This window comes from Pocillopora verrucosa, chromosome 3 (genome assembly GCF_036669915.1).
Source record: "Pocillopora verrucosa isolate sample1 chromosome 3, ASM3666991v2, whole genome shotgun sequence".
Taxonomy (NCBI): Eukaryota; Metazoa; Cnidaria; class Anthozoa; order Scleractinia; family Pocilloporidae; genus Pocillopora; species Pocillopora verrucosa.
In genome coordinates this window covers 31,812,065-31,833,302 of record NC_089314.1, presented here as the reverse complement: position 1 = coordinate 31,833,302, position 21,238 = coordinate 31,812,065, and the positions used below count along the sequence as shown (strand labels likewise).

Genomic DNA, 21,238 nt, shown 5'->3' with positions numbered 1-21,238 from the left:
TTAACGCAATCATGATATTTCTTTTTCTTTTTTCTCTTTTCGAAAAGCTTTTAGCGAATCCGAGAAACTTAAGTAAGTACACTGACATACATTGCACAGCGATTCAAAAGAAAATGCCTCTACTTTTCTTGCATTTCGCAAGTGCATCTTTCATAAGAGTAACCTCCTATATCAATTTTACAGCACTCAGTCAATTTAAGTTTTCCTCCGCTCGGCTGCAGCGGTATTGTGACAGTCTTTAAAGAACATACTCCTCAGCTTAAGCGCAAAACGGAGAAATCTGAGTATTTGTCGCTCAGCAAGCACCTAAGCGAGTGACCTTTCTTAGAAGACTTTTCACGCTCCTACCCTTTGATTGCCACCAACAGATGGATGGTAAAAATGATAGAAATGCGGGATTTTGAGTCGCTCCACCTCTATCCCGGACATAAGGATCCTGTCCAGTAGTTCCCAGTCCTCTCCTCCCCATCCAGTAAACTCCTGTACGTTCATTCCTCCCACGTGATCAAAGTCAGACTTATAAATTGCAAGTAGACCAAATCCAAGTGTTTCCCAGTAACCAAATGGAAGCTCAGGATAGTAACCACAACGAAGTCTTTTCACTACTGGTGCGAAAGCCATTTTCCCTTCTACGCAATGCTAAAAAATTAAGTAATACTGATGTTAAGTGTTTGACTACGAGCAATCGAAGTTAAGTTGTAAAATCTCACTGATTCCCATTAGGCAACTCTCTAAAACCAATGTACCTTGCGGATGGTGGTAATCAGATGTGAAGGGATCTTTAAGTGAAGGTCGCACATGAAGAGTATGCTATGAGGATCCTTTACAGCCTCAGCTCCACGCTGAAGGGCCAAGGCTCTCTGGAAGTCCTGGTCCCCAGATATCTTCACCAGCGAGTACCACTGAATAGAACTCCTTTTTAGCACGGCTTCTATGTCGATGTCCTTGCTCTCATAGTCAACGATGATGACGTGTATGTTGAAGTCCTGAGTTTGACGAACTACTTCTGTAAACAGTAATAAGGGAAGAATATGTACCTACTGACTGAGTGGGAGGGGGGGGGGGGAGGCCGCACGAGAAAATATGAGAGAGAGAGAGAGAGAGAGAGAGAGAGAGAGAGAGAGAGAGAGAGAGAGAGAGAGAGAGAGCCAAAACTTTGTCACTGAAAAACCTCCATGGGAAGTTTTCAATAAAGTATTGTATTGTATTGTTTATTTTTTCCGTTCCGTCCTCCCACTCTTGCAGTAAATAAGTATTGTACCACATGACCACTGGCTAAGTTTTGAAAAATGCGAAAACCTTGTCTTAACTTAAATAGCCTGAAATGCAATATACTAGCGCGCAAGAGAAAATCACAAAAAATATTCTACAATAAAAACTTTTCCCGTCTTTTTTTTAGAGTCAGAACAAGAGACTCACATTTTACCGAAAAACGCGATTGACATTGATTGGCTGGGGCTGACTAAATTTACTAAAACATTTTTGTAACTCTTAACCATTACATGTGCTGGGACTGAATGAGTTAAAACAAGAGAGAATTACCTACAAGCTTCATGACTGTGATGATGAAATTTAAGTAAATTCAATTTTAAAAAAGTACACGGGCTCAGGCCAAAAGGAAGCGAAAGATCCAGTGCGCGGCGCAGTACGCTCATTTTGATCTGCACTCTTTTCAATAATTTCACTCAATAACGTGTTAGATAAGTTCAACTTTTTCAGCACCTCTATACAGCAACAGATCGCATAAAGTAGACCATAGTTCCTAGCCTTTCAGGAACACTGCCTCCCTCATTACCCGAAATCCTACGCCGGATGTTTATAAAGGTATGCCGATATAGCCTCAGTCTAAAAATACCTGCAATGTTCTTTATAAAATAAAGTGCCCAGCGACCAGATTTTCTCACAGGAACTATAACATTCACAATAGCATTTTTCTTCCAGCGGAATCCTGCAGGATAACACAAACTGTCTCCTTCAAGGGGCTTGTACACGTATTCGGAGAACAGCACGCTCCCACGATTTTGTCTATCAGTTAAGCGTAATTCTAGAAGGAAGCGATCGCCTTTCTGAGGGTCGAGTACGTGCTCAACTGAAACTATTTCCTGAAATGCGTAATGCCTATAAGAAGATAATGTTACATACACAAGCCTTTAGTAAGGCCTGACTAGAAGACAAAATGCTTTCTTAGCTGATTATGACACGCAAGCTGTGTAAGTGGTAGTCTTTGAGGGATTAGCATAAAATTGACATGCTCATTCAGAATACGAGAAGTTGTTAAACAAATAAAGATCTTCAATGCGTGTCATTAAGGGATCTTTTTGGAAGCTAATAAATGACTTGGACACTGCTTTCTTTTTTATATTGGAAACTGGCAGTTTAGCCTTTAGATACTGAATTCACTCAACAATAACAATATTAGCCAATAACCTTACTATTCAATGCATTAAACTGAAAAGCGGCGCAGGAAAGTTAAGCAAATATTTAACAACAGAAAACTTTTCTTTAAGCTTGCTATAATGACATAGCTACTATAAGAACATATTTTATCATCGCAAACCCTTAGAGGTACTCAGCATTTAAAGCTTATGAGCTTGGGCCCATATACTGCAACTTTGACTTACTGAGGATATTTTCCTTCTAAAGCATCCATGAACATATGGGCCACACCCTGAGCCTTGTTCGGATTTGTTAGAAGATTGCCAGCTGCATTTTCCTGCCACCAGATATCTTCATTTTCCATTAATGCGAGAGAGTTATTAGTGGTATCCGGAGGATAAACTGAAGCAAAATGTGTGTTACTTTTATTTCGAGCACCCTGTAAGGAAAAAAAACAAAAACACATCGTACCTTATATTTTTAAAATCTGACTTGAACTTTTTAAGCTGGTTCTATGTATGCTCTTTCGAGAAAAGGTTTCTCTCGATTTTTTCCTCAGCAGTGGAGCTTTTTGCAAAACCTAACATTGTTGTCGGCCACTTGAACAAGTAAGAACAACGTTTGCTGGTCTAGATAAGTTGCCAAGGACATATTTTCAGGAAATTGTGATTGTGTCAGGGCTTCACTATTTTGTAGGCCATTTGTTGTTTATAACTCACCTGGAATCGAATCAGTTTATGTTTGACCAAATAACTTGGTTCATACAAACACTCAGGCAACACAGCCTTCATATCTTCCCAAATAACAAAAGGTAGAATGAAGTCACGTGATTGTTGTGACCCTTCTTGGTAATCAGACAATCCAACAGCGTTATCAGGCACGTGACTGTCATTCATAGCAGCCCACAGATATTCACTGGTCACAATACCGAATACCGTGTCACCCTCTAATCTCCAAGTCACCAACAGATGAACTCTGCCAGAATGATGTTTGTGAAGTACGTTGATAAGATATTTCCTATTTTTTGTCAAGTAGAAAGCTGTAGAAACCTGTGTCGCGTTTTGGGAATAATTTCCAGGTTGTCCTTGACCAGGATTTTCACGAGAACCGAGAAAAGCAATTTTCCGAAGATTAGCTGAAGAATCATCGGAGCTCAACCACAGTTCCGAATTTCCACTCGAAGAAATGGCGAAGTAATACTTACCGCTAATAGATGGTGAAATAAAGCCAAACATTCGTTCCCCAAAGTTTTTTAAGTTTTCACCGTACGAAGAAGAGGAAGTCAACAACCTTCGTTTCGATGGAGCATGTGGGAATAGGATAAATTCACGCAAACTTTCCACTTGGAAGTGACAGACATCATCCCAAATATGGAGATTTAAATGTCCTCGTAATAAGAACGTTTTGTTTCCATCTTGGCCCGGTTGGTTTTCTGCGCGGAATGGAGGAGGTTCACCTGAAGGATAGTTAATATTATTGGCTACGAAATCACTGTCTCCGTGTGATAGCAAACCAGTTAAATTTTTAACGCTCTTTATATCATCAATAAAAATATCCTTTTCCTTAGTAAAGGTTTCTTGCTGGTAGTTTTGAGCGCTGAGCAAACTCTTTCCTTGCTTCGGTTCAAAAAATGATGTTGTCATCAACTCTTCCGAAGAGCGATTGATATCATCAATAAAAATGAAGGACTTCCTCGGCTGTTGAAAAGCAATGTAAAAACAAACTGTAAATGACAGAAAGAAGAATAAAGTCGACAGAACTTGCTTTCTTTTCCTTTTGATGTTATTGTAGCACAAACGCAGAATTTTGACGCTCATCGTTTCTCCAAAATCCGAATTGTCGACTAGTGTTTTGGTTGATTAGCTTCCAACGAGTTAGGTTTTTTTTAATGACGACCTCAACAGCGGAAAATCTCATTTAAATACCGTCCATACATTCTTCTCAGAGAAAGGTTCTCTCTTAGCAACTAAAGCAGCGTTGTGCTATAATGCTTCTAAACTATAGAATAAATCAGTATTCAGTTTTTCTTTTTTTAAAAAATAAACTCCTCATTAGTTTGCAAAGGAGAAACTTAGTAAAGAAACATGAGAATTAAATTCAACTTTGCCTACTGAGGAGAGTTCCCACTGTTCAAAACAACAGCAACTGAAGGCCAACAGACCCGAGAAAAACTTTTATGTAAACAACATGGAGGTTCTATTGGCTTCCTTTGATTAGATTACCTATAGCAGTTGTGTGGTTGGTAAGTGGAGTACTACGACTTAAGCGAGGTGAAAACTCAGAGAAGAAAGACGAAACTATGTAGGATAGACGAGGTAGACATGCCTTACAAGCGACCCTGTTGGGTTTCATGTCCCACAAGATAGGTATCTCAGAGAGCCCCATTGTTTAGTGATTCCCAGAATCCCTTGCTGCATTGTAAACATGGAGACGCTTACACGTAGAAACGTTTAATAATTACATAAAAATTTACATACCAATCGTGGTGTAACTGTATTGAATAATGACTCGCGTAAGGTTCGAATAAACAGGTCTTCGCTGAATTTACAGTATTCGGTCTGTGTTTCAGCAAAAATATCCGAGTTTGCGTGAGAACTGATTTTGATCAAATTTTATCATAAGCATCTTTTGAAGATGTTGCCCTTTCTTTGCAACCCCGTCAGTCCAGGAGCTTTAGACATGGATATCTGCGAGGAAAGTCAATGAAGTGAAGAGGATTTAAGCCGCGGATAATAGGATTAATTAGCAATACAAATTGAATCGTCACTAATCTAATGAAGTAACTTTTTCTAAAAATGTTGCTTTGGTGATGAGTACAAACTACGATTTGATGAGGAAGGCAATCTGCTGATTAGCAGACGTTGAACGCGCCGAAATTAGAGGTTTTGACACAACAGGAGTCGTTTTACTGTTATTAGGTCCTTGGACTTAAATGCATAATTTATGCTAGTTGTCAGCAGGTGCGAGGACAATTAGCGAGTCAGCCAATCAGATTGCTTTATTTCTGTGATGCTTATTCTTCTTCGGGCCAGACGGAAAGCGTGTGTTATTGTTGTACTTCTGTCCTTGTCGTACTCAAATTTCAACCCGTTGACGTTCTACGCGAGTGAAGAGAGTGCAAATATAAATATAGAAGACAAGAGACATCGTCCCAGGAGTATTGCTTCAGAAGAAGCAGGTGGGATGATTTCTAATCATTTTTTACATTCACCTAAGAGCGAACAGTGTTCGGCTACTTCGTACAAAGTACATAATTCTAACCTTTAGTGAATATTTGAAATCGAGGGGGATTTGCCGTAATCTCTAACTCTGTTTAACGATTGAGCCCGCAAGAAAACGCATTTTCCGTTTGTGCGAAAAGGTAAGCAGCATTTTGGCGCCACTGGTTTATCGACCAATTCGTTCGCAGTTATGGCTGACCAATTGTCGGTTTTTTTGTTTACATTTATCCCATTTTTGTCTTGTTTAATTTGGTAAAATCGAGAGCACGTGGCCGAGGCAAATTTAATTGTTAATCCACAAAGGTCCACACTAGTTTCCGTGTAAAACTCGGTTACAGTTATTAAAATTGTGTATTTAAATGTGAACATAAAAGTGATGAGTTGCCTTTATCATTCACATCGAAGAGTTAACATTGAAGTGACAAATCACATCTGCATATAGCAACAAGCATATATTACAGACCAGACCAACAAAACAATGATTATATAAAGATTGAGGAAAGATGAACCTGAGGGACTGCAACAGTTTACTCACAAAGTCGAGGATTAAAACTTAAACTGTTTGAGGAACAACAGACAGAAGTCTTTTGTCAATAGGATAAGAATTGCCCAGAAAATCTTTAAATGTGTTTATGATCAATATATTGCAGAGAAGTTCAGCATATCCTGTCTCGTCAAAATAGAACAGAGTGCACCAACTATCGACTTTCGAAAAAACACTGCTTGCGAACGATAACCTACAAAATTTGTAGATTTGTAAAAACATAACCGGCGAATAAGGAAACTCAAAAAGATAATTTACCACACCATCCGATTTACTTTTTCCGTAGTGTTATCTCGCCTTTGGATAATTTAACCATAAAAATTGATTCGTTTGGAACAGATAGTTTGAAATTTATACCCCGCCCTGTACTTTAATTCACGAGTTTTGATCGGCGCCGCAGCAATGAAATATTCTTCGGTAACTCAAAACCCTTAGTGAAGTGAGTCATAAAGGTCAGCCAGCAGATCGCCTTGACCGCTTCATTGCCAAGGACACCACAACATCCCACGAAGTATCATTATGCGAGCCCTTGCTGTGACAAAACAAAGCTTCGATTCCCTGTTTTGTAAACATTGGCGGAATTTCATAATGTTTGCGATAAGGCAGCATGAATAATAAATTTTAACTGTTATCAAATTTTGAAAGATCTTTCTCGTAAAAAGTGCGCGAAGATGTGATTTGTCTTTTTTTTGTGATCTCTCTAACTGTTGGCCGTGTAAAATATAACGTGTGCCAACTGGAAATAAGAATTTTGCATTAGTATTCGTTCCATTGTGTTACCATACATATCAAGCTGTTGCTTGTCTGTCTTGAGTTGCGCCTGCGTAACCGCCATTTAAAAAAAAATCAAATTCATTCAAGAACTGAGCCCGTGTTTCTATGTATGACCATTTGAGGTGTACTAGTACGAATTCTAATTGAAGATATATATTGGAATTTGAAAGCAATTTTTCATGAAACATTCGGGCGGATTCCAATCTGCTGGCTCAAATTTTTGCACGCTTGTTCCCTGCTTTATCTGTTTGTCTAACCTTAAAAAGTGTTTAGTGTCACGATAAAATGCTGGCTCAAAAGGATGGCACCGATCAGCTTTGTTACCGTCATTCAAAACCTTTTCAAATACGTCTTCTTAAATGACCTAAGGAAAACTGTGTTTTGAACAAAACAAGCTACAGTTACTCATTCCTTTCAACGCTTAGTCTTTGTAATGACTTTTGCGAGAGTCATTCTTTCAAAGTATAAAAGTTTTTAGTACATTAAATACTTAGACTAGGTTATATAAAAGTTCCTCTCCCATCTTTTTAACTCAAATTTCTGAAGTTTAAGACACGCATGTTAAGATACACGTTGTAAGAAATAACCACTTGACACCTACGGGCTCAATTAACTTGCTTAATTTTACCCTTCACTTCTCCGCCCTCTGCATAAATTTTCTATACAGCCTTCCATCAAACAATAACAGTAAGACTCCGAGTCTAAGATGCCATATCGGTACCAATCATATCATTACTAGAAATAGCTAATGAGCCTTAACCAGTCAACCATGATACCTTTCAGCCCGACATAACTTGAAAAGTAGTTCAGTAACAATGCAGTCCCTGTACGTCTGTTTCAACAAATCAAAAATAGCTTTTTCCGTTTTCTTTACCGACCAACCGTGACCTAAAAGATTTAAAAAACCTAAGCTTGTTTGTTGAACTATTTTTCCTTGAGAGAGTAGAAGTATCTTCGTATTGTTTCTCTCATTGTTTTGAAACTGTATCATTATTTTACCGAACTCTCGAAGGCATCACACCCAGAATGGCGCGTGACGGATCGTTCTTCTATGGTCAAAGGTGACGTTTCGTCACATGAAGACGTTGCGCCGTTGACGTCATATTTTTTTGCGTAGGTATGCACGATCACGTCGCCATTCATCATGTTGATTAACCATTAAGATGATATTAACCTTGAAAAAGGGAAATTTCATTCATTTGAACTAAGAAACTCCTGGAGAATTTAAGAACTAATAAGTGAAGACTGAAAAAATAAAAATAATTGATTGACATTTAGAAACCACAATACCGTCTGCGTAGCTGATTGCTTCACTCGTGTTGTTTAAAATAACATTTTACGGTGTTTGAAACCAAAACTTGTCTGAAACCGAGAGAATCACAGATTTGGTCTGTAAATGGTGTAATGACGCCGGGAACGAAAGTGCTGCCGGGATATCCATTCAGTTTTGGTCTAATTATAATTGAGTGATCATTTGAGCATAGATGAATTACGCTCGGAAGTGCTAGTAATATTGCTGTCACATCACGTTATCAAAATTATCTGAGAGAGATTCTCGTTCCTGGAGAAGGTATTAGAAGAGTGGTAGTTCTGTAATATCAATACGTTTGGAGCTTCGATGAGTTTTTACTGGTAAGAGACACATTATATTTATTATACTATCAGTCAAGTTACATTTCGAAGTAGCAGCTCTCTCTTAAAACGTTCTGCTTAACTAGGCTTGTCGATAACGCCATGAACTGAACTTTACACAGCCTTTTTAGACTCACTGCGTTTACGAAACAATAAAATACGTTAAATTTCCGCTTAAAATATTTCGTTTTCTAAGTAGTTTTCATTTCGACACCGGCTTGTGTATTTTAGCTTTCAGAGTTGTTTGATTTATAAGTGTTATTCAAAGCCGTCGTCGTCGTAGTGAAGAGTTTACATATTTTACATAATTATCACTCGATGAATTGGTCCAGAAACGTATCTAGACCCCTGCTCTGTTCAAATCTATGTGCTCCTTTTAGTTAACCTACCAAGAACTATTTAGAAACGAAATTATCTAAGTAAAAATGAGATTTTTGAAGTCAGCTTCATTTTTCCCTAAACTTAAAACTGAAGTAACCTTAGCAGACACGGCCAACTTAAATTGAAGTTTCCTTAAACTTCGTTGATCAAGTTTGTGAGTGTAGTGTAATCTCCTAGAGATATTCACAAGTCGATAGTGGAACAAGTTATGGCTTTTGGTGAAAACCAACAAATCTTTCTTTCCAGCAGTTTGACTCTATCATTTGTAAAGTTTCCCTGCGCAAGAGTTTTTTACAAACTGCCTGAAATCTTCTTACATTGTGCAATCGAAAACTTTTTGATCACAAATGGAATACCATTCGTTATAAAAAGTTTCTTTGAGAAATTGAGATCTATATTTTTGTAATTATTTAGATCTCTGAAATGAATACCTGGGGAGATCGAATTAAGACCTTTTGTTGAGGTACTCCGAACTTTGCGAGTTGTTTATAACCGGCGGTCATTAGTGAGTTTACGTGCAGTAGCAGCCGAGTGGAACAATACTCACAAGAATCGACCTTATGAAGTGATAAAACTTTTATAATCCCAATGCTTGTAATTAAGCTCTTGCGCTCATCAGTTTTCTTCTTATGGGATTTTATGCAAGCTTTTAAACTTCAATACGAACAAAGCCACCCAGAGAATTTGGGAAGAAAACGCAATTGTTGTAATGTATCTGCCATGAATCGTTTGTGCTTAATTAAGCTTCAATTAAAAATATACCGACATTGATCTTAAGCATCTTTTTCCTTTTAAATCGTAAAAGCCACGTGGTACCGAGATACGATCTGTGTCTTTCGTGTGCTAAATGATAAATAAGGATCAATGGACACTTATTAGAAAGGTGAGGCCGTGATTTATGATGATTAATGAGTTTATGAGACTTAAGTGTTATTGCAGAATGTAGTTGATTCTAGTCACGGTTTCAGAAGCCTCCCAAGCTACTCTTTTGAGATGGTTTCTTCTTGTCACGTGAAGCCACCTCTTAGATTCCTTCCAGTTTCGTTAAGCTTATTGTTGTTGACTACGAAAGTGTTGCTCTTTAGAGTGCCACTAAACCACTCTCGGCCGAGGCTTTGTTTGTTTGCGTGTATTTCCAATTAACTTTCTTGTATCGAATTTCCGCACTCCAGTCTTGAATTGTTCTCAGTTTGTCTTGTCTTGCTCGCTGAAATGTGTTGACTGATGATCTGAATACCTAACTGAGAGACACGAAAACAAAACTCGTGTACAGCAAAAGAGACTTGAGTTGTCGATTTCCTCCCGGATCGCCGCTGGCCCGGTTTACTTAGCAGCCTAGTTAATCCTATTTGCTAGAAATAGGTTCCTCGATAACCCTCCATCTATGGGAAAGACTGTTGCGCACTGTTGGCGGGCTAGTGAAATAATAACTGACTTTGACAACCGCTGTAGTGGATTTTGGAAAATGGCTGACATGTTTGGCTAAGTATTTTGACCAATTATTGAATTCGGGATTCTGCTCGCGTGGTTTCGTGCAAGGATTGCGTGCGATATCTCATGGTTTACTCCGTTGACTGGGCGTGCCAGAAATTTTTATTGCATGGAGTTTGAACACTGCTTTTTCTTTCACGTATTCAACTAATAAATAGCACACAAAATGGAAATATCATTTTTTGAAGTACTACATTGCCCAGTGATCGTCGTTGAATTCCGGTGCACTAGAGTGATGTTATCTGAACCTCCCTTTCTTCCAGCCTCAGACCCACCAGGCCAGTTTAGTTTCCGCGTTTTTAACTACTAATGTCGTTTTATTTTTACTTGCTTTAATTGGCTTAAAGTATTGAGATATCTACACAATGCATGGACATGTGTCTGCGGTAAAGATGGGCTAAATTTGTTATCTGCTAACCTGCGTTTTCTGACCTAAGTTATGTTACATAGGACCGCAAACACAATTAACTTGTTTTCAAAGTTGCAGTAGAAAAAGCGGTGTTCTAAGTGACAGAACTGCAACCAGCCAATTTGTCATCTACGGCCCGGCTTCGCGGGAACAGCAAAACGGGAAACGGCGGTAACCTAATTCACTTAGTCCAGCGTAACGCTGCCCTGGCTTTCTGATACAACCCTATCTTCTGATACATCGCGTGCGAATTTCTTAGCAACGTAAACTATGAAACTGGTGTTTATACTTTCGAGCGTCATTACAGTCTTTTAGCCATGACGCTAATTGAGAAAATGTTGTTCATTTTCTTTGCCTGGGATTATTGATTAATCCCTTATTCAAGTAATATGCTCATTCCGTTCATACCAATCGAAGACCTCATAACACTGACAATCTGCGCAAAGTTGATCTCTTATACCGAAGAAAATTTTCAACTAAAATGCAAGTAGAATTAAAAAACAGATTGCGAAGTCTCCGTGTAAGCTGTTCTTTGAGTTGTCATGAAACACACCCCTCAAAAGGGATCCCCTCCTTGGCATGGGAGTACCATTATGTGTATGGATTGGCTGGCACGGAGGTGAATAGAATGATAGCAAGCACTATTTACCTCTAGGCATAGCCCAGAGAAATCCATTCACCTCTGCACAACAAGCCAGATGACTTTAGTCAAATCCGATATAGGATAATGTAGTTCACGTGTTCTCTGGCCCTAACATCTCGGTACAAAACAGGTTTGGCATAGCCGGTTTAATCAAAACGGTTTCTCAAGTATTTCTCAAAGTTCCCAATATTCTTTTTTTCAATTTCCAAAATACATTTAGGGTTTGTGTTGCTTTCCCTCTTTTAAGCCGTAAAACAGCGTTGTCCATAAGAAAACCTGAAATTTTGATTTGGTAACATCGTAAAACCTTTTGTTTAGCTCGCTTCTTCGAATCACAACCTCTTAGGATAGGAGTTACATATTTTCTACCGTGTGCATAACTTGAGTTAAATATGAACAATAATCTTCATTCGAGTATTTAAAGAAGCAATGAAATGCGGCTATAAGTGAAAAGAACAACATATTTTTGCCGAAAAGCCGCAGATCATCAGAGGAAAGCGTTTGTTTTGCCTCCGGGCTTCTTGCCAACAATAAAGCATTTAGAAGTTCCGTCTGCGGTGAATTGCGAAGTCACTCACAAATATTTTCGAAATTGCTCTACCACTATACAAGACAAAACTTATTAGTTGTTAATGAAAAGCAAACAAGGAAAATGCTTTTACTTTAAAACACTTTCGTTGACTTTGTGTTTTGTTTCAAGAAGTAAACAAGGCCCTCAATTCACACACAAGTTACTGTAAGGTCCACTTCAGTGTTTTGTATTCAGATTAGGAGAAAGGTGTATGAGTTCTCACATGGCATTACTACAATATCGTTATGATAAGCCTCTAGATTGTAGTGAACAGCGAGACGGGAGGTTACTTTAGAAGAAGAATCATTTCAATTTTCACCGCCATCACTCAGTTTAGCGCTTTTAGCATATTATTATGAAAAAGTAGATTTTGATCTGTAAATTGTTAACAAAGGAGTTATTGGTTCCTGCCAGTTTTGATCATGTAAAAGGAAACTTTTTAATACCCTGATCCTTTATTTAAGTATCAGCAACTAAGTTAAGCCTAAGAGCTTAGTAGATGGCTTTTATCTCTGATTACTGTATCCGGTTTTTTGAAGTTTGTCGACAAATTAATTGAAACACAGAAAGGAAAACTTTCTATTCGATTAGACGGACCGGAAATGTATTATCGAATACTTAAAACTCTCAGAGTTGGTCTGTGTCAAATTTCAGCCGGTGTAACGATCCACGGGAAACTGTAGTAAACAGCCTAGCTTGAATTCAAGTGACTCTTTACCGCTGACAAACAACGGAGATGTCTAGTCTAAGAGGAATTCTTGACAAGTAAGGATTGTAATTTTATCACTCAATGGAAAACTTCCATATGTTAACCTTTATAAGTCACGCTTTGTCTGGAAAAGGTCGCAAATTGTGTGTTATTTTTTACAACGAAGAACACATTGTGGCTTTCACGCTCTCCATGAGGGAACTCAAACACTAAAACAGGTGTTAAGTCGTTTCAGCTGTTAGAAGAAGAACGTCTGATAGGGAACGAGATAAGTCCACCTGTCATTGTGATATTCCTTGAAGCCTGTTTAAACCCGAGCTGAACTAGCGACAAAAAATTGAATTAACTATTTCTGAATATGCCAACAGCAAGGTCAGATATGGTGGTGAATATCTTCTCTTAATTCAAAGAAGCCTATACCAGCGAGGAAAACATCGCCTGAAACCATAGCACCGATCACTAACAATGATTCAGTCATTACTTTTTTATTTGATCCCCGGAACCGGTCACGGCATTAAACTTAACCGCCATAGCTTTACAAGGCTGGATTAGACAATATAGTAGTGAAATAGAAGATAGTCTAGTCTCGTCTCGTCTGTCATTAAAAGGACTAGTAACAATAAATGCGCCAAGTGATAATGGATTGGAGGTTTACGCATTAAAGGAAGTCTTGCTCCACGAACTATTTTTGACTTACTTCGACAAATAACGTATTTAACGAATTAATCTAAATTGAACCAATTGAGCTCTCAAAATCGGTACTCTTACTGCGCGCGTTATCTGTGTTTATGTTATCAAGCGCGGTGAATAACTCGTTGATAGACCTAATGGCGGTTCTCTGTTAAGTAAGTAGGCTATTTTTTCAACGATAAGTACCAATTATAAATTGTCGAGGAGTCCTTTTGTATGCAGTGCACATTCCTGCCGTTTTTTATCACACGTTGCTTTGCTATTCAAGTTTTAGTTAAGGACTAACGTGTTTGTTGATCAAAAATCGCATAGCTACAAAACTAAGGCAAACAATTGAACCTGACTGACAGACTGAAAGATTTGTTTTGACATCACGAACAGCGACAAGGCACGAAAGACTTAGAATGTCGGTAAACTTTGCCAAACAAGACGCTTTCAACTGCCAAGCGAACCTACAATTACTTGACAAAAACGAGGTTCTCTACAGGGACTGAGAAGAAAAGAATCACACAATAACTGTAGGAATTGCTTCCAATTAGCTAGGGGTAAAATTTCCATAGGGTTTGTCTACACACGCGCATGCGTTATTTGCTCGATTCTTGCATGGGACAGTTTGTATTAGCGTGCTGTGATACCGAGTAAGAATTTGATCATGTGTTCTTTCGCCTCTCGCAGGATAACATTCTAAGATCGCTGATTGCTGTGGCATTATGTACTTGATGTATCACTTTTTAAAAGTCGCCGTACATCGCTCTCATGCTTCGACAAGAGGAATCGACAACGCTGCCCAATAGTGCAGGCCTACATGAAGTAAACGTAAGAGCCACTTCAGCTGGTAAATCAAGTAAGTGCGAAGCTGGTTGTTTATTTCATTCCTGCTCCCCGCGGTAATGTACACGCAAATCACTACACATTGCTATCACGAGATGTTGAGCGGTAGAGTTTGCGTCCATCAAAGGGACATTTTCCAAACAAAACAATATTCTACTCATGTAGTTCTGTAGGGGGCAGCAATGTGTATACGAGGGATTAGAATGCAAAACAGTTTTTTTCTTTAACACTTTTTGTCATTTCTTCGAGGACGAATTAAGCGTCCTTTGACCCGGTCATGAGAATCTTTGATATGCGCCAAAACAAGAATCAGAGCTTACTGATTTCATGACGGCCTTCTCGTGTTACAACTAGTTACTCTCCGAATTGAAGAGGACCGATGACGAAAGTCATAAATTTTTTGTAATGCGGAGTTTAGCTCTTTATTGTGTAGCTTAATGTAGAGGAAGACGTTGATTGAAATTTGAAATATTTTTTCGGGGAATTCGGGGCAGGTTTTCACGTGCTCTTGAAAATGAAGGCAACTAAACTAATTTTCTCTTCTTGAAAGAGACCTTGCAGTGACAGAAAAATTGATTAAACAAATACTGTCCAAAGAACTCATAAATGAGTTAGGTTTGTATGCATCCTTGACCAATTAGGAAACCTTCACTTAATTCAAGTCTAAACTTCTTTTCACAGCGATTGTAAAGAATACGAGCTAAACAATAGTTCATTTACATATATAACTTAATGATAAACACCAATGGGAATTGGCTTTAAATACTTCACTTTGCTCAGTTTTCCAAACACAGTGCCTGTATAGGTTTTAAACTGATTTTTGCTTCTCAGGGGTAATATATTTAATAGTTGTGGCGGCAACAGCGAGGGTGTTCCTAATCCAGTTTATGAAAAGGGCTAATCTTTATTTGACTCAAAGCCGCTGTTATTGAAATATACACGTCTCACCAACTCGTTTATCGCTCTACAATTCCATGACATTTGACATTTTCGTGGCTTGCTTTGTAAAGTTTGTGTCAAAAAGCCGTTTAACGACAGCATATGCTTCCGCTGTTTGTTGTATTAAGTAAAGAGTTCGCTCGCTTTGCTGTCACTTAAAAGAGTTAATGCAATCTCCGGTTTTTCTTTCTTTTTCTTTGAGAAACCTTGGCTTAATATCATTTGCATTGTGATATTCAGTTTCCATTCAGTGTCATGTTGTTTGTTTTTTGATATCAAGTTTCTTCTTTTTTTTTGTTTCGTCGAAACTTAGATTTATTAATGTTTGGCTTGTGATAGCGAAAAGTGGGTATCAAAATATTCGTGTTCACACATAATTTTCACACTAAGTGACTGTCACACTCCTCACCTCGTGTTGCGTGTTGCGTGAAGTAAAATACAGTCACGCTCAGAAATTTTATGCCATTCAAATCCAGGCGTCTTAATAGATTTACCTTAATCATTTCTTCTTCTGTTAAAAACCTCAAGTTTCACTTTTCCACTCTGCTAATGTGCAAGTCAGTGGGGTATGCAGAAAGTGAGCGAGTATACAATTTTATACGCTATCATCACGCGCGTGTGATACTTGGTTCACGAATTTATCTCGAGTTTTGGATTTTTGTTTCTCACTTATCTACAGTCTATCGGAATTTTAGATGGTTAACTTAAATTATTTCATTATTTTTATTTCTAATATTATTTTGATATCATAAATACCATAAATATTCAACGAGCTCTTTGAGTCACGTGACAACTGAAGGACATGCGCCGAGCGCGAAATTTGATTTGCCAGAGCGCTTTAGTTGAAACGGCAGTACATCATTTCCTTTCAAGCAACATTTCAAGTATGTTTCTTTAAATTTCAAGGGAACTTTTAATCAGAACTCGGTGTTTAATTCTAGAGCTGTACTACTATGAGAATTCATCTACCAGGCAGAGGGAAAGGTGAGAGGAGGGACAAACTCGGCTGCGAGATCTTTTATAGTCACGTACTTCTCTCCGAATTCAGTTCGCCAAACTGCTGTAATTGAGTTTTATCTGATTGATTTGCAGAATCATCGAGCAGTGGACATGAAAGGTAAGTGTTAATATCGCCTTGTGTTGGTTATCTCTCTGGCGTAGACCTATTTATTGCGATTCGTTAACTTTTAACTTACATTCGAGTAGTACTTAGCGCTAAAAATAACCGATAGGTGCGATAATTGAGGGCACTTTTAACGTCATCAGCCGATCATGCCCTTCCATAGTAGTATTTTGGTTTCGTGGACGTAAGCTACCACAACTATAACTTTTCCAAGCGTTAATTCGTTCACATGGCTTGCACATATATTAAACCATAGCGTTGGTGCTTGCGCAAGTCGTCTGTTGCGATAAAGTAAACAAACACTGAAAGTTTCTTTGTGAAGTGACGCGGACGGACATTTTTGATGCTCCCAGAAGCTAGAAGCAAAGCTTTATAATAGGCTTTAACGATCGGTTGTTGACATAGAATAATACCTCATAGACGTAGTGATTGAAGGATTCGAAGCTTGATGGCAATATCATTTGGATATGGAAGGTGAAACTGCATGAGCGTAATTTTATTAAGCTAATTTTTTGTAGTTTTTCGATTCAAGTTAAGCTTATGTACACTCTCTTTACGACACAGAATTTACCCTTCTTTCTCTATTGTAAGTTTATTGCTTATTCAAAGAAAACTTTCTTTTATGGTGAAATTTTCCCCCAAAATTAGGGTAGACATATGTTTTCACTTGGAAATGGGCATTCGGCTAACTTCTTCGTAATCTCATCTTTGGCGAGATTGTACGTAGCGTCCATTTGTTTTGGAAAAGTAACAACAGTACAAACAAACAAGCTTAAATTGTAATCAGTCTATTTATGTCCGTTTATTTATGATAATGCTGATATATTTTGATGCTATATTGTTCCCAGAAGCTCAAAACGGTGTCAGTACAGTGCATACAGTTTATTAAAGTGTTAATTGGTGTTGAAAGCACGATATTCTCGTTTCGGAATTACTGGTTATTTCTTTGCAAACTAGTCAGTATTAGAGAAGATTAATTGGTAAAATTTTCGCACAGCCCCATACTATTGTAAAACAAATCTGTTTTCTCAATGCCAATGTATTTTTTTGGTCATTGTTTTCTCTATCCAAGAACTGAATGCATAATGTGGTATGGAGTTGTGCGGAAATTTTACCGTATTTTCCAATAATTGAATTTGATTTGGCCTCTCCCCTGATGTTATTTCGAGTTGCTGTTAATTCTGAACATGTATACAACAGGTGGTCATGGAGTATTAACAAATATTGCATTTTATTTGCAGAAGACATATCTTTATGACATTATATTTATATATATGTATTTTATTTGTATTAATATAGCTATGTTGTAAGCAGTGGCCATTGAGTGTAGACTGTTTATCTTTTATTTATAAAGAACCAATGTGCATGAAATAAGTTGAGTATTATTACTGTAGATACCTCTATGATTTTCATTAATTTTGCTGAAACTGCAGGCAGGGCATGTAATTGCGCCTAATACAGGTGCCAATGCAACTAAATTTTTCACTTTGGTGACTAGAATGTTTCATCATAACCTTAGCTAGAATTAAAAAGATTTGCAAAGACAAATCCGCAGCAAACTTCCTTGTTAAGTTTGTTTCCAAAACGCAGCACATGCATCTTGATCGATAACTAGACGCCATCTTGGATTTAGGTAAGCTTAAACATTGCATATCATCCATCCTCGTGTCCACTTTGTAGCATGTTAAAGATCTTTTCCCTAACTTAATTTCTAGAACGATGACAGCGTAAAAAAAGGTTTTGTTTGTCTTTCAAAATGGCAACCAACTTTTTTTGAATTGGCCACCACTTTGAAGAATTTAGGAGCCAAGTGGCTATCAGGAAAAAAAAATTAATTTCACGCCCTGGCAAGCATTTCATGATAAGTTATAAATAGCAAGCTGTTACCACAGCAGCATCAACATGCATGTCCGTAATGGAATTGTCAACCTGCTGTCCAACTTCTACATATTGTATTGATAGAAAAGTCATTTATTTTGGAAAGAAGCATTGCTGAACAACAATTTAGAGATGCAAATCTTGCCTCACAATTTATTGGTAACAAATTTCCTAACCTTGTTATGTTGTTTTCCACTTTACTTATATGCATTTTGAGTGTGTTAAAATGTTAATTGTACCTCAGTCTATATTTTAAAACAGGAAGGTATTTTTATGAGGTAGAATCACACAATTTTGCTTTAAAACTGAGCAGCAGGTAAATTGTGATTGAATTGTCATCCTGGTTTGTAAGCATTTGCATGGATTTGAGTCTTAATTCCAATTGCTGGAATGTAATTTGTTAATGGAATTTAATGGCAAGATGACCCTTAACTTCCAGTCTTGTTGTTTATTTATCAGTTGAAGTTGGAATTTTTTTCCAATCTAGAGAGATTGTAAATACAGTATTTAGATACCCACTATATCTCAAATTTACAAGGAAGTGGACATGATTTTTCTTTTGGTGAATGTGATAAAGGTGGTTTTCCACAACCGACTTCAAACAGAATGAAATATTCAAAAAGTTTGAATATATTGGAAAGTTATGAATATATTTCCATGTTGCACCTTGCATGGTGTGTTTCCTTAGTATGTTTGCTTTACAATTCAGATATTTTGGATTCAAAGTTCTATTCATTCAATCATTCATCCATGATTACCTTTGACGTATGTTCAATTTCCACAAATATCAGTGCACTCAGCCATGCATGCCACTAGTCTTGGAGAAAATTATTCATAAACAAAATCCAGCACTTCAAGGAGAGTTTTCCAAAAACTTCTCCAAAAAGTCTTTTAAATATATTTTGTTTTAAAGGTTGGTTCTTGAAGGATAAATTGTTTCCAAAGTGCATGCCACATTTGTTCAATAACTTGGCTTATAATTCTCTCTCATGTATAAAGATTACAATAATATATTCTTTGTGTAGGAGGCACAAAAGAGAGGCTGTTCCCTGCAGGGGAATGGATTGTTATGGATATTATTGGCAATCTATCTTTGGATGATGAATTGAATAGCCCCTAATAGAAATTCCAACCCATGGCATTATAGGAGAAGATGAATAATTTTGGTGGTTATTAACACTGTGTGTAGGGAAAGCAGTTGAATTTTCCAAGGTCATGTTTTGGAGAGTAGTATTTTCAATATCACAATGGATGAAATGACCATTAAGCTGCTTTGACATGATGCTTATGGTTCCTGAACACAAATGTAGGTTTAGCAGGAGGCATAGTCACTCATCGTGTAATTTTTGTCAAAGGTAAAGTGCTATGTAGTAATCTTGAATAAGAATATCAGGCAGCAGCAAGTTGTACCTAATGTTGTAGCTAATTCAGTGGTTGAGGACATTGTTGAATCAAAACAATATTCTTTCAGGGTTTGAGTTTAAGGTTTCTACTATTTTGTTATCACAAGATTATGCTGTTTATATTATATTGCATCCATCCTTGATGAAGTGTAAGATCACCAGTCACTTTTCTTGTTCTTCTGGACATTTTTGTTTCAGTTGTTACCACTTCAGAACTTCTTTCCATATTAAATTTGTGCCAAGATTATTTTATCATGATGATGTGGCTATAATTTTCCTAAAGAATATTGTATAAAACAAGTTTTTATAGCAATTATTTTCTCCATTCTTTGATATTATAGTTCACCACTAGCCTCTGCTGTTGTTTCCTGATAACTCTTTTCTCCATGGTTTTTATCAGTTGTTTATGTTGCATTGTGGTTGTATTTAATTACTATATCTGTTATTATGATATTTTCTGCAATGCTGAGAATTTGGAAGTTAGAATAGTTTTTACTAAAGCTTTTAGTACATGGCTGTATTTTTACATGAGAACTGGCACTTTGCCAAGTGATGTACTATTTGGTTTATTTTTTGCATATCTTACATATGTCTTAGGAATCTCTAATTGGCTTAGACTTAAAACCCTACATTTTTGATATTTGTTTTTTGTTTATATTTTCTGTGATCAGATTATATTTCTATTCTTCATTAAATAAGCTTAAATTATGTCATTGCTTTCAGAGAATTGGAACAAGCTTTCATTTGTTATCAATCTTTTTAATTTGTGTTTTGCTCTTCTTTGCTTTTCAATAGTGAAATTTTAGTGAGAATCTTAAAGTAAAACTGTTGAATTGGTATCACTAATGTGTATATACTATTTAAATATTATCCCATAACTATTTGTAATACAATAGGGATACCATGGCAGATTCGAGTAAGAAATTATAGAGATTGTCTCTAAATTAAATCTTTATCCAAAACATTTTTGTGAAATAGTGCCTAAGGAACACAAATCAGGAATTTAAGATAATCAGAAATAACTTCTGTGCATGAAGATTGACTTTATTAGTATAAATTATGATAAGTGTAAAAAAATCATATTTGTTATTTACTTAGATATTCTTGTTTGGTTTTAGTCCTTATATTAATCTATAAATGTGTGGAAATGTTTTCCTATTTATTTTAACGCACCAATAATACTCTTGTCAGAAGTATAAAAAGTGGCTGTTTTGATTTTCAGTGGGGAAGGTGATAACATTCGAGTGTATGTACGTGTCAGACCTCCAGCTAAAAACCTTGAAACAGATGTTGATCGCACACCATGTCTAGATGTAACATCTGGAAATACAGTTGTTCTTCAGAGCAAGCCTGATCCAAAAACATTTTCCTTTGATCATGTGGCTGATATTAACACAACTCAGGTAAATACCATTTTGTAAGTTTGCAGACAATAGTTTATGTCAAAGAAATGCTGGTAGGTTTTTTGTTTCCATTAATCTTCCATTCTAGTTAAAAAGCTTTCATCCCAGAAGGAGTCTTAAATGTGTTCTTCCAGTTGACTACTACTGAGTACATTGAAATTACAGAACCTTTGTACTGTGTTTAAATCATGTATTTTTTAGTGTTTTAGTGCAAGTGTAT

The 21,238-nt window shown here is 37.1% G+C and overlaps 2 protein-coding genes across 11 annotated transcripts in view; one reads left to right on the top strand and one right to left on the bottom strand.

Annotated features, from left to right (window-relative positions):
- Positions 1-44: 44 nt before the first annotated feature.
- On the bottom strand, positions 45-3,676 carry LOC131774606 (beta-1,4-N-acetylgalactosaminyltransferase 3). Its single transcript, XM_059090661.2, has 5 exons — positions 3,096-3,676; positions 2,622-2,815; positions 1,856-2,118; positions 747-1,006; positions 45-639 (listed from the first exon to the last, which is right to left on the bottom strand). Exons 1-5 carry the CDS (start codon positions 3,609-3,611, stop codon positions 337-339), a joined length of 1,536 nt encoding a protein of 511 aa, XP_058946644.2. The 5' UTR covers positions 3,612-3,676; the 3' UTR covers positions 45-336.
- A 1,739-nt stretch (positions 3,677-5,415) lies between these two features.
- Positions 5,416-21,238, top strand: part of LOC131774502 (kinesin-like protein KIF15) — a 35,100-nt gene continuing 19,277 nt past the window's right edge. For 2 of the 10 annotated variants that reach the window (XM_059090541.2, XM_066163403.1), the window contains exons 1-4: positions 8,410-8,547; positions 14,117-14,285; positions 16,304-16,328; positions 20,838-21,018. In XM_059090541.2, coding sequence (XP_058946524.2) covers positions 14,198-14,285; positions 16,304-16,328; positions 20,838-21,018 — 294 coding nt within the window. In that variant the 5' untranslated portion in view covers positions 8,410-8,547; positions 14,117-14,197. Of the gene's footprint in view, positions 5,555-8,409; positions 8,548-12,695; positions 12,808-13,839; positions 13,987-14,026; positions 14,286-16,051; positions 16,196-16,303; positions 16,329-16,525; positions 16,809-19,104; positions 19,568-20,837; positions 21,019-21,238 lie in introns of those variants that run through there. The other 8 variants (XM_059090542.2, XM_059090543.2, XM_059090544.2 and 5 more) reach the window with 8 other exon arrangements.

Excerpts from the sequence above, each read along its gene's own strand:
- LOC131774606 (XM_059090661.2), bottom strand. The coding sequence starts at position 3,611 with ATGTTTGGCTTTATTTCACCATCTATTAGCGGTAAGTATTACTTCGCC. Across the intron at positions 2,816-3,095 it reads ATAAACTGATTCGATTCCAG|GGTGCTCGAAATAAAAGTAA; the intron begins GTGAGTTATAAA and ends TTTTCCTTACAG. Across the intron at positions 1,007-1,855 it reads TTTTATAAAGAACATTGCAG|AAGTAGTTCGTCAAACTCAG; the intron begins GTATTTTTAGAC and ends TACTGTTTACAG.